The 12,500-nt window shown below is 41.8% G+C and overlaps 1 protein-coding gene and 1 long non-coding RNA gene across 14 annotated transcripts in view; both read right to left on the minus strand.

Moving 5' to 3' along the window:
• The window catches only part of ptprsb (protein tyrosine phosphatase receptor type Sb), a 98,146-nt gene that overhangs the window by 55,584 nt on the left and 30,062 nt on the right, over positions 1 to 12,500 (minus strand). For 7 of the 13 annotated variants that reach the window (XR_015479134.1, XM_087241631.1, XM_087241629.1 and 4 more), the window contains exon 7: positions 8,439 to 8,561. Coding sequence is in view for 9 of the 13 variants with exons in the window: in XM_087241631.1 (XP_087097757.1) it covers positions 8,439 to 8,561 (123 nt within the window). In the remaining 4 variants the exon portion in view is untranslated. Of the gene's footprint in view, positions 1 to 8,434; positions 8,562 to 12,500 lie in introns of all 13 variants that reach the window. The other 6 variants (XR_015479135.1, XM_087241633.1, XM_087241630.1 and 3 more) reach the window with 2 other exon arrangements.
• Positions 9,086 to 11,286, minus strand: LOC148679742 (uncharacterized). The gene is made up of 3 exons (XR_015941945.1): positions 10,426 to 11,286; positions 9,852 to 10,166; positions 9,086 to 9,722 (listed from the first exon to the last, which is right to left on the minus strand). It is a non-coding gene; the product is annotated as an uncharacterized LOC148679742 (long non-coding RNA).

A 12,500-nucleotide genomic window follows, 5' to 3' on the forward strand; every position in this document is an offset into this window, starting at 1 on the left:
GCCGATGTCTCGAATGTTGAATAATCCACCGACAGAGACACTTAAGCCTCGCTAAGACGCATCTGAAGCCCAGGTTCTTGTTTCTTGTGCTTTCGAGACGCCTGAAGGAGAGGCGTGAGTCTGAGCAAAGCTTTCCGGGACGCCGAGGCTTACGAGGACTCCACAGACTGGATCAAGCTCTGAAATCTACGGTTTAGCAAAGAGGAAACATCCAGCTGCGCTTCAGATCAGCTCGTCTCTCAGACAGCAGCACACACACGTCTGACAGTCACAGTCACTTTCTTTAGAGACGCCATTAACCAAAGGACACCCAGAATTGGACACAGTGATATTGGAGGATCTACAGGAGCGCGCAGGCCGGGTTAGTGCATGCAGTAATGCAACCATCCGCATGCACATTACACACACACACACACACACATGCGCCGTGCACACAACAGCTCAATGCAGACATTAGGAGTCCGTTCAGGCGCTGGATATTAGAAGATATTAATTGAATGACCTGCAGCAGCGTCTATTGTGCTGAAATCACTTTACAGCGATTAAGAGCTGGAGCGTACAGCGAGACGTGGACAATACCCTCAGCTGGAGACAGCACATCTGATCTGCACTACAGAGCGGACGCCGAGCGGGATTAGCCTGCGATAGACCGGCCATTACAATCAATTAACTCAAACACTATCATTCCTCCGGCTAAAAGGGGGAGCGCATCGACACACACACACACACTCACACACACACACTGCACAACGGCTTTCTGACTCAGAGTTTGGTCTGTCTCTAGTCCAAATATCTGAACATTCTTAAATCACGATGCATTTCCAGACCAGCACGACATACTGCTGCTGATTTCAGACATAACGAGTCAAACGAAGAGAGTTTTCCTTAAAGCAGAGCGGTTCTGACTGTGTCTACAAGCTGTAAATGTGTCTCTCGCACGTGTGTGTGTGTGTGTGTGTGTGTGTGTTTGAGCTGATAACAGCTCAATGTTCTCCAGCTCTCTCAGGCCCCGTTTACTCTTGTGCATTTTAGTTTGAAAACGGTGTTTTAGATCAAAAACGATCCGCGTCCACACTAGCGCTTCACCTGGCGTTTCTGAACATATCTTCATCCACACTATGCCACCAAAAACGTACATCATGTGAGCATTCGTGCACTCTGGGCACGCGTGTTCTAGTATAAACAGGAAGCATGCGTCTCGCTCAGCATTTGGTTATTGTTAGTCAACAAACGCCGGTTGAACAATGAACGCGATGGCGAAGAAAGCAAGAGAGGTGTTGTTGTGGACAGATGACGAGGTCGAGTTCTTACTAAACGTAACGGATGAATAACTACACAATGCCACGTAAAACAGACAATAGTGCACACAACGCTCCCATTTCTGTGCCCATGCTGTTGTTTACAGTACTGTCTCCCGCTAGCGTTAAAGCCGTGTGTTATAGTCATGTGATTGAGGCTTGACGAATAAGGGAAGGAATAAGGGAATGACACAAAAGCCCCAATCAGCTAGCGAATCTCAGCAGCGCCGCCTCTGTTTCCAGATGTCTCCGTTTCCCTCATCCACACTGAGACGCAGCAGCAGCGCTACAGAATGAACACGGCCTCTCCAGCCTTTCCAAAACACTCTCGAAAACTCCGGCGTAGTGTGGACGGATGGCGTAACCGTAGCAAAGCTTATGAAACTAAAACACATTAGTGTAAACGCCCTTTCAGGCGGTGATCCTGATCGTGGTGTTTAGGTGACTGTGGACACACACACTCCCTTATTGAAGTCGTGTCTGCATACTAGCGGCTCTGTAAAACAGCAGAACTGTCCTCTAAGCACTGGAGGAAGCGGAGTAATCTTGCTTTTGCATTGAGATCTGAGTGCTCTACTTCCCTCATCGGCAGATTACTTTGCTTGTTCTAATGAACAACTCATTTAATGTTGACTGTTATTTCTGAGAACAACACAGCACGTTTCAGATGTCTATAAACGCTTCCTGACGTCAGAATGTTCAGATATGAGGACAGAAGCAGACTCTGAGTGAGAGTGTGAGCAGTGCACGTCTTCATCTGCAGTTGCTCGAGTGTTAATTAAAGCTGATCAGTAACGAGAGTTCGGTGACTGCTCCTGTGTGTGTGTGATCATGTGTGTGTGTGTGTGTTGTTCAGAAGCGCTCGTCTTCCTCCCGTCACGCCTGCGCTCCTGCCTCTCCGTACGCAGCGTTCGTCACTCTGCTTTCATCAGCGAGCTGACAGAATGAAAGCAGGCCACGCTCTGATGACAGACACACTCCTGATGAACAGCGCAAACACTCCAGTACAGCAGAGCAGACCTCATGCAGCACATGCAGGAGCCACCGAGACAGACCATCACACACACACACACACACACACACACACACACACACACACACACACACGAGCGGACGGACGGACGACAGAGAAACCCTGCTGCGCCATTGATTACAGAGAGCGCCGCTGATCAGGAGTATGGATCAGTATTCACATCCAATCAGGAAAAACAGGAGCGGCCGGCCGCTCTCAGAGACAGCCACAGTCTGCGAGATGAGTTTAACTGTCTGAGAGTTTCAGTCCAGATATCTACAAACCCTTAAATCAAGAAGCATTCTCTAGACAAGCAGGAGATCCAGTGTTGTGTTCAGCTGATAGTGAGACAGAATGAAGAGAGTTCTACATTAAAACAGCAGAGCAATCTGACCATGAGCGACGAGAACTAGTGTGCCTTCAGACCCAAAACAGGCGGTTTTCAGGAGAAACTCTCCTCATTTTGACTGATTATCTCAGAAAATAAGTTTGTCTACATAATGCTGCTTGATTTAAGAGTTTGTAGATATTTAGAAACAGCACACAGACTCTGAGTGTGAGCAGTAGTATTACGAGTGTTTCCGCAATAACAGCATGATCAGCTCAACACAGAGAATGATCGACTACAGCACGGATCAATGAGCAGAATGAAGTCATGAACATGCACTGTTTAGTTTGTTTACTGGCTGAAGGTGAACTCTGATCTGAGCGATTCACCGAGTGTTTACACGACAGCAACATGCATGTGTGAGGTTTGCTCTGCAGCAGGATCTCCGCTCAGTGTCGCTGTTACGCGTGTTGTTGATGTAAGTCAGTAGGTGGCGCCAAACTCCTGCACTGATTCTCAAGCGCATATTTAGCTTTGTGCTGCGTTCATTTTGTTTATTTTGCGCTGATAGAAAACTTTCTGAAACATTAATATAACAGGAGACTGTAGCACTGTGAAACAATTGAATTAATATTATTATTACCTAATGGGAGAGCTTTGGGGGGCTTGATGCGTGTTGATTGTGGTCAGATTCACGGAAGCAGATTGACCACTTAAACAACGGGTGGACGGTATAGGGGATCGATCAGGGCCAGGCAGAATCTGTGGTCATTTTTGGCTATTTCTGTGAAGAATTTTGTAACAAATCAGTGAATTTATTCGGGACGATTTTATGAGTATCACAACTCAAAACGTAATATATGAAATAAAAAGAATAGATTTTTAACTGTTATTTAATGTTTATAATGCAAATCAACTTATTTGGTAAACAAAGCAAGTCTATGGAGTCAATCTAGGGCCATGCATACTTGCAAAATAAAAGAAAGTTCTGCAAACAAAAAATATAGCACTGGGCAAAAATAAATCTCCAAAAATCACAAAACAAAAATGTCTCTTTGAGAAATAAAAATTATTTTGCAAACAAAAATAAAGAACTGCAAAGGGAAAATAAAGTTTTGAGAAATAATAATGAAATTTGCAAAAAAAAACAAAAAAAAGCAAATAGAAATCCAGCAGAGCAAAAAAAAGAAAAGTGAAATATTAGCATATAAAAAAACAACATCTATTTGCAGAACATATTTTATAGCATTGCCTTTAAAAAAAACCCTGTCCAGTCAACTGCAATGCTCTTTTTAATCTGCTTTTTAGTCAGCTGTGGGTTTGTGAAGCTGTTTTCACTTTGCCCTTCACGTTTCTGCACGTTTCACTTTGTGGCCCTGGGGGGGTCAAGGGAACCTACTGGGCTGTAAGACCACCTCGGTGAGGCTGCGTCTCCGGGTAATTACGTCGCTTTAATGGAGGCAGGTCCGGGCCTGCTGTAAACGCCCAGGTTCCCTTGACCCCGCCCCTGGTCAAATCAGGGTCACAAAGTAAAACGTGCAGAAACGTGAAGGGCAGAGAGAAAACAGCTTCACAAACCCACGGCTGAACATGTGCAGATATTTGACTTTTTTTCTCTGCTTGGTTTCTATTTGCAGTTCTTTCTTTGTTTGCAAATTTCATTATTATTTCTCAAAACTTAATCTTTTGCTCAATATTATATTTTTTGTTTGCAAAACTTTCTTTTATTTTGCAAGTATACATGGCCCTAGATTGACTCCATACACGTCTCTGATATAATGTCGTCGTTGTGGTCGGGTCAGATTCACAGTGGCAGGTCAGATTGACCATCAGGCCCCGGATGCTCCCTATAACCAGTCCACCCCTGATAGGATCATTAAAGAATACTGTGATTTAACCTAAAGGAGCGTTTCTGATGTTGATGAGTGGGTAAACAGACGGAGCCGTGTATTCAGCTGAGCACTGCTGCACTCACAATGCGTCTGTTCACATGCAGCGGCAGTATATGGAGAACTGAACAGATCCTGATGCAACACACACACACACACACACACACACACACACACAATTATGAGCTGATCTTAAAGGTTTGTGTTGTGGACGTGCTGTGTGAATCAATGTTCAGCAGCTGCGTCTCCAGCTGAAGATGTGAAGTGTGCAGAACTCTAATACCGCATTAAACATCAGAGAATACCGCAGTGATTCCACCAACACACATGCTGACCAGTGTGTTCACTCCATCATAGATTATGCAGATCTCCCTTATCAGATCAGTCGTCTAGCACACTCAGTCTATCTGTGCACATCTCCGTTTTGCTGTGTTATTCCTAAATGTGCCTGATAATGGAGACAGATCTGGCTGCAGACCTGCTGCAGTGCAATCTGAGCTGCATGCAATGCTTATTAACGGGCTCACCTAACCCCGCCCCTCACAGTGATGTCACTCACTCATTGCGTGCACTGCGTCTGACACTGCATCTCTGATGTATGCAGTCTCAGCTTACATCACCAAGTCTGAGTCCAGATACTGTTGTGATGATATGTGCAGAGGAGGCCAGCCGCTGCGCCTCAGTGTGCTTCATGCTCTCCTCGATGTGCATCTTCACAGTAATCTTCACTTGTGAGTGTGTGAGTGAGTGTGTGTGTGTGTGTGAGTGTGTGTGTGTGTGTGTGTGTGTGTGTGTGAATCAGTCTAACGCAGCGCTCTTCATTCCTCAGGCCAGCTTTGACTGACAGCTCGCTGATACTGAATATTGATGAGCCGTCAGCCAATCCAGCGCTGCGAATGAGGTGAGGCTTCCAGATGAATGAATGATGCTCTGCAGAAAGCATGCCCGCCACTGGAGCACACACACAGACACATGCACATATACACAGACAGACAGACAGACACACACAAACACGGAGACAGATGCAGAAACACGAGCACAAACACACACAGCGGTGAAGCACAGAGCACACACTGATGCACACGCTGACATGCAGACGCCGCATGCAGACGCCGCTCGCTTCCAATTGCTGGGTTTCCATGGCAACGCGTGCAGAGAGACAGAGAGAGGCTCTTCCAGCGCAAGATTGCAAACAAGATCCCACAATGCAACACAGGCGACGCCCGCGGCCCTCCGCCGCATCGCATCGCACCGCACGCACACACACACACACACACCTGACGGGCGCTATTCTAGCCGCTGCTCACTGCGGCATAATCAAACCCAAATAACCAAACCAAAGAGAGAAAAGAAACAAAAACACACCAACCTTCTCGCAGCTCTGAGGGTGTAAGAGGGGTTTGAGATGGAAAGCAGAGAAGAAAACCAGGAAAACACACAGAGAGAGTAAAAAGGCCACGGCTTCGTATTCATACACACTCATTTAGCTGAGCGCTGTCTCTGTGTCTGTGTGTGTGTGTGTCTGTGTGTGTGTATGGCAGTTATTACACACACACACAATATGAGAACATGTGGCTGGGCCTCACTCTACTCTGAGAACAACACTGCATAAAGAAACTGAAGACATCAGAACTGAGAAAACACACACACACACACACACACACACACGACAGAGACCTGGACTTGACATGTTACTCATCATTTATTGGTGAGTGAAATTAGTCTCATTAGTAACTTAAAACATACAAACTTAAAAATGAAGAACATAAGCAAACACAAACTCACACACACACACACACACACACACACACACACACACACACACACACACACACACACACAAACACACATACACACACAGTGTGCAGTATTAGTAAAGGCGTCATGCAGCATCTGAACACGTAGTGAGTCTGGTCACACACACACTGAAGCCTCCGTATTCTCCATCCGCACGCAGCAGCTTCAGCACCTTTACTAATTGAGTACATTACAGTGTAGTGTAGCATAGTATAGTATCAGTAGTATAGTATATTACAGCATAGTATCGTATGGTATTAGTAGTATAATATAGTATTAGTAATATAGTAAAGTATAGCATAGCATTATTATAGTATAGTGTAGTAAAGGTACAATATACTATAGTGTAGTATAGTATAATATGGTATAGTATTATCATAACATAGTATTAGTATATTATATTGTATAAAATTAGTACAGTATTAGGATAGTACAGTATAATATTAGTATAGCATTAATATAGCATAGTATTGTATAGTATTAGCGGTATAGTATTAGTATAGTACAGAATTAGTATAGTATAGTATTAGTACAGTAAAATATAGTATATTATAATAAAGTATATTATTAAATTAGTATAGTTTACTATGGTGTAGTATAGTATTGAATAGTATAGTATAATATAGTATAGCATTAGTAAAGTACTGTATACTATGGTGTAGTATAGTATTAGTATAGTATTATATAGTATAGTATTAGTAGTATAGTACAGTATTAATTGTATTGTATAGTATAGTACAGTATTGATCCTAGAGGGCCGGTGTCCTTCAGAGTTTTGCTCCAGCTCAAATCAGACACACCTGAAGATGCTAATCAGAGTCTTCAAGACCACTCAAAGCTACAGGCAGGTGTTTGATTAGGGTTGATTAGTATAGTGTAGTATAATATAGTGTTGTGTATTGTATTATATTATAGTGTAGTATAGTATTTTTATGGTGTGGTGTAGTGTAGTATAGTATAATGGTGTATTATAGTATAGTCTAGTATAGTAATATTGAATAATATAGCATAGAACAAAATAAAATAGTATAGTATAGTGTAAATTAGTGTAGTGTAGTATAGTACAGTGTAGATTGGTGAAGTGTAGTATAGCACAGTGTAGATTAGTGTAGTTTGCTATAGTATAGCGTTGTATAGTATAGTATAGTATTAGTATAGTGTAGTTAAGTATTAGTATATTATAGTGCAGTATGGTATAGTGTAGTATAGTATTAGTATGGTGTAGTTTGGTATTAGTATAGTATTGTGTAGTATAGTGTAGTATAGTATTAGTATTATGTGGTATAGTATTAGTATTATGTAGTATAGTATTAGTATAGTGTAGTATAGTATTAGTATAGTGTAGTATAGTATTAGTATAGTGTAGTATGGTATTATGTAGTATAGTATTAGTATAGTGTAGTATAGTATTAGTATAGTGTAGTATAGTATTAGTATAGTATAAGTATATTATAGTGTAGTATGGTATTATGCAGTATAGTATTAGTATAGTGTAGCATAGTGTTAGTATAGTGTGGCATAGTATTAGTATAGTGTAGTATAGTATTAGTATAGTGTAGTATAGTATTAGTATTATGTAGTATAGTATTAGTATGGTATTAGTATTATGTAGTATAGTATTAGTATAGTGTAGTATAGTATTAGAATAGTATAAGTATATTATAGTGTAGTATGGTATTATGCAGTATAGTATTAGTATAGTGTAGTATAGTATTAGTATAGTGTAGTATAGTATTAGTATAGTATAAGTATATTATAGTGTAGTATGGTATTATGCAGTATAGTATTAGTATAGTGCAGTATAGTATTAGTATAGTATAAGTATATTATAGTGTAGTATAGTAAAGTATTTTAATGATAAAGAAGATTTGTTAATTATTATTACTCAATATTCTGAAAGCATCATGATCATGTTACATTTTTAAGCACATTTCAGACGCTTGATTGGAAGGTGAAGTATTCTGAAGTATTTCCAGCAGTGTGTGGACCCCGAGCAGAGTGTGAATGCCAGAGGAATACAGTGGTGTTCAGCGGTGCTGCAGAGGCGTGTGATAGGAACTAACGCTGCTGTGTTTGCTGGCGTGTGATTGGAGGATTACCTACAGGGTACCTACTGAGTTCCATACCTCTCACGTATAAGTTAGCAGGGGACGAGTAGCGCACGCCCTTAGAGTTGGACGCCACGCACTCGTACTTGCCCTGATCCGTCTCCTCACTGCGCTCGATCTGCAGCGCACCTGCACAGAGAGAGAGAGAGAAACACACACACACACACACACACACACACACACACACACACACACACACACACACACACACACACACACACACACACACAGCATTAATATATAACAGCAGCATGTAGCTTCACAACCGTCCAAACACACGTCTCCCTGTCACACTCGTTTGTTTTCTCCACAGGAGCAGCGGTCTGTAATGATCACCTATAAACTCTTACAGTCAGACCTACAGTGAGCCAGAGAGACGGTCACACTGTTAACAGAAGACCCATATTATTTATTTTACCCATGATGCAGTGCAGTCAATCCCACCAATCAGTATATCAATATATATATATATATATGTGTGTGTTTGTGTGTGTGTGTGTCTGCATTCTGCTCAGCTCTGTCTCATTGTTTATAAAAGGCAGAACAATCTGTAAAGCACTCATAGAAGAAGCATGTGACTTTCTCCAAGTGATGTCACTTCCTCTGGCTGGAAACTTTGGAAGGCTTTTAGCTTTTTCTTATTCTTCTCTCTCTAATTTGTGCAAAATGCTCAGGATTCACCAATAGTAGATTAATTATGTGTCAACTCCATTATTCGTCAACTGTTACCTCTGTTACCTGTAAACAATGTTAATCTTCAATTTCGTCATTCGTCAACTGTCACTCGTCAAGTGTCACTCGTCAACTCTGTCACTCATCAACTCTGTTAATCTTCAACTCCATTATTCGTCAACTGTTACCTCTGTTACCCGTAAACGATGTTAATCTTCAACTCCGTCATTCGTCAACTTTGTCATTCATCAACTGTCACTCGTCAACTCCGTCATTTGTCAACTCTGTCACTCGTCAACTCTGTTAATCTTCAACTCCGTCATTCCTCAACTGTCATTCGCAACTCCATCACTTTTCTATTCTGTTAATCTTCAACTCCGTCACCCGTCAAATATGTTAATCTTCAACTCTACCATTTGTCAACTCCGTCACTTGTCTATTCTGTTAATCTTCAACTCCGTTACTCATCAAATCTGTTCATTTTCAACTCTTGTCACTTTTTAACTCTGATCAAATCGTCAACTGTATTAATTGTCAACTCCGTCACTTGTCAACTCTGTTACTTGTCAACTCCGTCACTTGTCAACTTCGTCACTTGTCAACTGTGTTAATCGTCAACTGTGTTAATCGTCAACTCCGTCACTTGTCAACTCTGTTACTTTTCAACTCCGTCACTTGTCAACTTCGTCACTTGTCAACTGTGTAAATCGTCAACTGTGTTAATCGTCAACTGTGTTAATCGTCAACTGTGTTAATCGTCAACTCCGTCACTTGTCAACTCTGATCAAATCGTCAACTGTGTTAATCGTAAACTCCGTCACTTGTCAACTCTGTTACTTGTCAACTCCGTCACTTGTCAACTTCGTCACTTGTCAACTTCGTCACTTGTCAACTGTGTAAATCGTCAACTGTGTTAATCGTCAACTGTGTTAATCGTCAACTTCGTCACTTGCCAACTCTGATCAAATCGTCAACTGTATTAATCGTCAACTCCGTCACTTGTCAACTGTGTTAATCGTCAACTGTGTTAATCGTCAACTCCGTCACTTGTCAACTCTGTTACTTGTCAACTCCGTCACTTGTCAACTTCGTCACTTGTCAACTGTGTTAATCGTCAACTGTGTTAATCGTCAACTCCGTCACTTGTCAACTCTGTTACTTTTCAACTCCGTCACTTGTCAACTTCGTCACTTGTCAACTGTGTAAATCGTCAACTGTGTTAATCGTCAACTGTGTTAATCGTCAACTCCGTCACTTGTCAACTCTGATCAAATCGTCAACTGTGTTAATCGTAAACTCCGTCACTTGTCAACTCTGTTACTTGTCAACTCCGTCACTTGTCAACTTCGTCACTTGTCAACTGTGTAAATCGTCAACTGTGTTAATCGTCAACTGTGTTAATCGTCAACTCCGTCACTTGCCAACTCTGATCATATCGTCAACTGTATTAATCGTCAACTCCGTCACTTGTCAACTGTGTTAATCGTCAACTGTGTTAATCGTCAACTCCGTCACTTGTCAACTGTGTTAATCGTCAACTGTGTTAATCGTCAACTCCGTCACTTGTCAACTCTGATCAAATCATCAACTGTGTTAATCGTCAACTGTGTTAATCGTCAACTGTGTTAATCGTCAACTCCGTAACTTGTCAACTCCGTCACTTGTCAACTGTGTTAATCGTCAACTGTGTTAATCGTCAACTGTGTTAATCGTCAACTCCATCACTTGTCAACTCCGTCACTTGTCAACTCTGTCACTTGTCATCTCCGTTACTTGTCAACTACGTCACTTGTCAACTGTGTTAATCGTCAACTCCGTCACTTGTCAACTCTGATCAAATCGTCAACTGTGTTAATCGTCAACTCCGTCACTTGTCAACTCCGTCACTTGCCAACTCTGATCAAATCGTCAACTGTATTAATCGTCAACTCCGTCACTTGTCAACTGTGTTAATCGTCAACTGTGTTAATCGTCAACTGTGTTAATCGTCAACTCCGTCATTTGTCAACTCTGATCAAATCATCAACTGTGTTAATCGTCAACTGTGTTAATCGTCAACTGTGTTAATCGTCAACTCCGTAACTTGTCAACTCCGTCACTTGTCAACTGTGTTAATCGTCAACTGTGTTAATCGTCAACTGTGTTAATCGTCAACTCCATCACTTGTCAACTCCGTCACTTGTCAACTCTGTCACTTGTCATCTCCGTTACTTGTCAACTACGTCACTTGTCAACTGTGTTAATCGTCAACTCCGTCACTTGTCAACTCTGATCAAATCGTCAACTGTGTTAATCGTCAACTCCGTCACTTGTCAACTTCGTCACTTGTCAACTGTGTTAATCGTCAACTGTGTTAATCGTCAACTGTGTTAATCGTCAACTCCGTCACTTGTCAACTCTGATCAAATTGGCAACTGTGTTAATCGTCAACTCCGTCACTTGTCAACTCCGTTACTTGTCAACTCCGCCACTTGTCAACTGTGTTAATCGTCAACTGTGTTAATCGTCAACTCCATCACTTGTCAACTCCGTCACTTGTCAACTCTGTCACTTGTCATCTCCGTTACTTGTCAACTACGTCACTTGTCAACTGTGTTAATCGTCAACTCCGTCACTTGTCAACTCTGATCAAATCGTCAACTGTGTTAATCGTCAACTCCGTCACTTGTCAACTTCGTCACTTGTCAACTGTGTTAATTTTCAACTGTGTTAATCGTCAACTGTGTTAATCGTCAACTGTGTTAATCGTCAACTGTGTTAATCGTCAACTGTATTAATCATCAACTCCGTCACTTGTCAACTGTGTTAATCGTCAACCGTGTTAATCGTCAACTGTGTTAATCGTCAACTGTGTTAATCGTCAACTGTATTAATCGTCAACTCCGTCACTTGTCAACTCTGTCACTTGTCAACTCCGTCACTTGTCAACTGTGTTAATCGTCAACTGTGTTAATCGTCAACTCTGTCACTTGTCAACTCTGATCAAACCGTCAACTGTGTTAATCGTCAACTGTGTTAATCGTCAACTGTGTTAATCGTCAACTCTGTCACTTGTCAACTCTGATCAAACCGTCAACTGTGTTAATCGTCAACTGTGTTAATCGTCAACTTTGTTAATCGTCAACTGTGTTAATCGTCAACTGTGTTAATCGTCAACTCCGTCACTTGCCAACTCTGATCAAACCGTCAACTGTGTTAATCGTCAACTTTGTTAATCGTCAACTGTGTTAATCGTCAACTCCGTCACTTGTCAACTCCGTCACTTGTCAACTCTGTCACTTGTCAACTCCGTCACTTGTCATCTCCGTTACTTGCCAACTACGTCACTTGTCAACTGTGTTAATCGTCAACTGTGTTAATCGTCAACTCCGTCACTTGTCAACTCTGATCAAATCG

This window comes from Danio rerio, chromosome 2, assembly GCF_052040795.2.
Source record: "Danio rerio strain M-AB ecotype USA chromosome 2, GRCz13ab, whole genome shotgun sequence".
Taxonomy (NCBI): domain Eukaryota; kingdom Metazoa; phylum Chordata; class Actinopteri; order Cypriniformes; family Danionidae; genus Danio; species Danio rerio.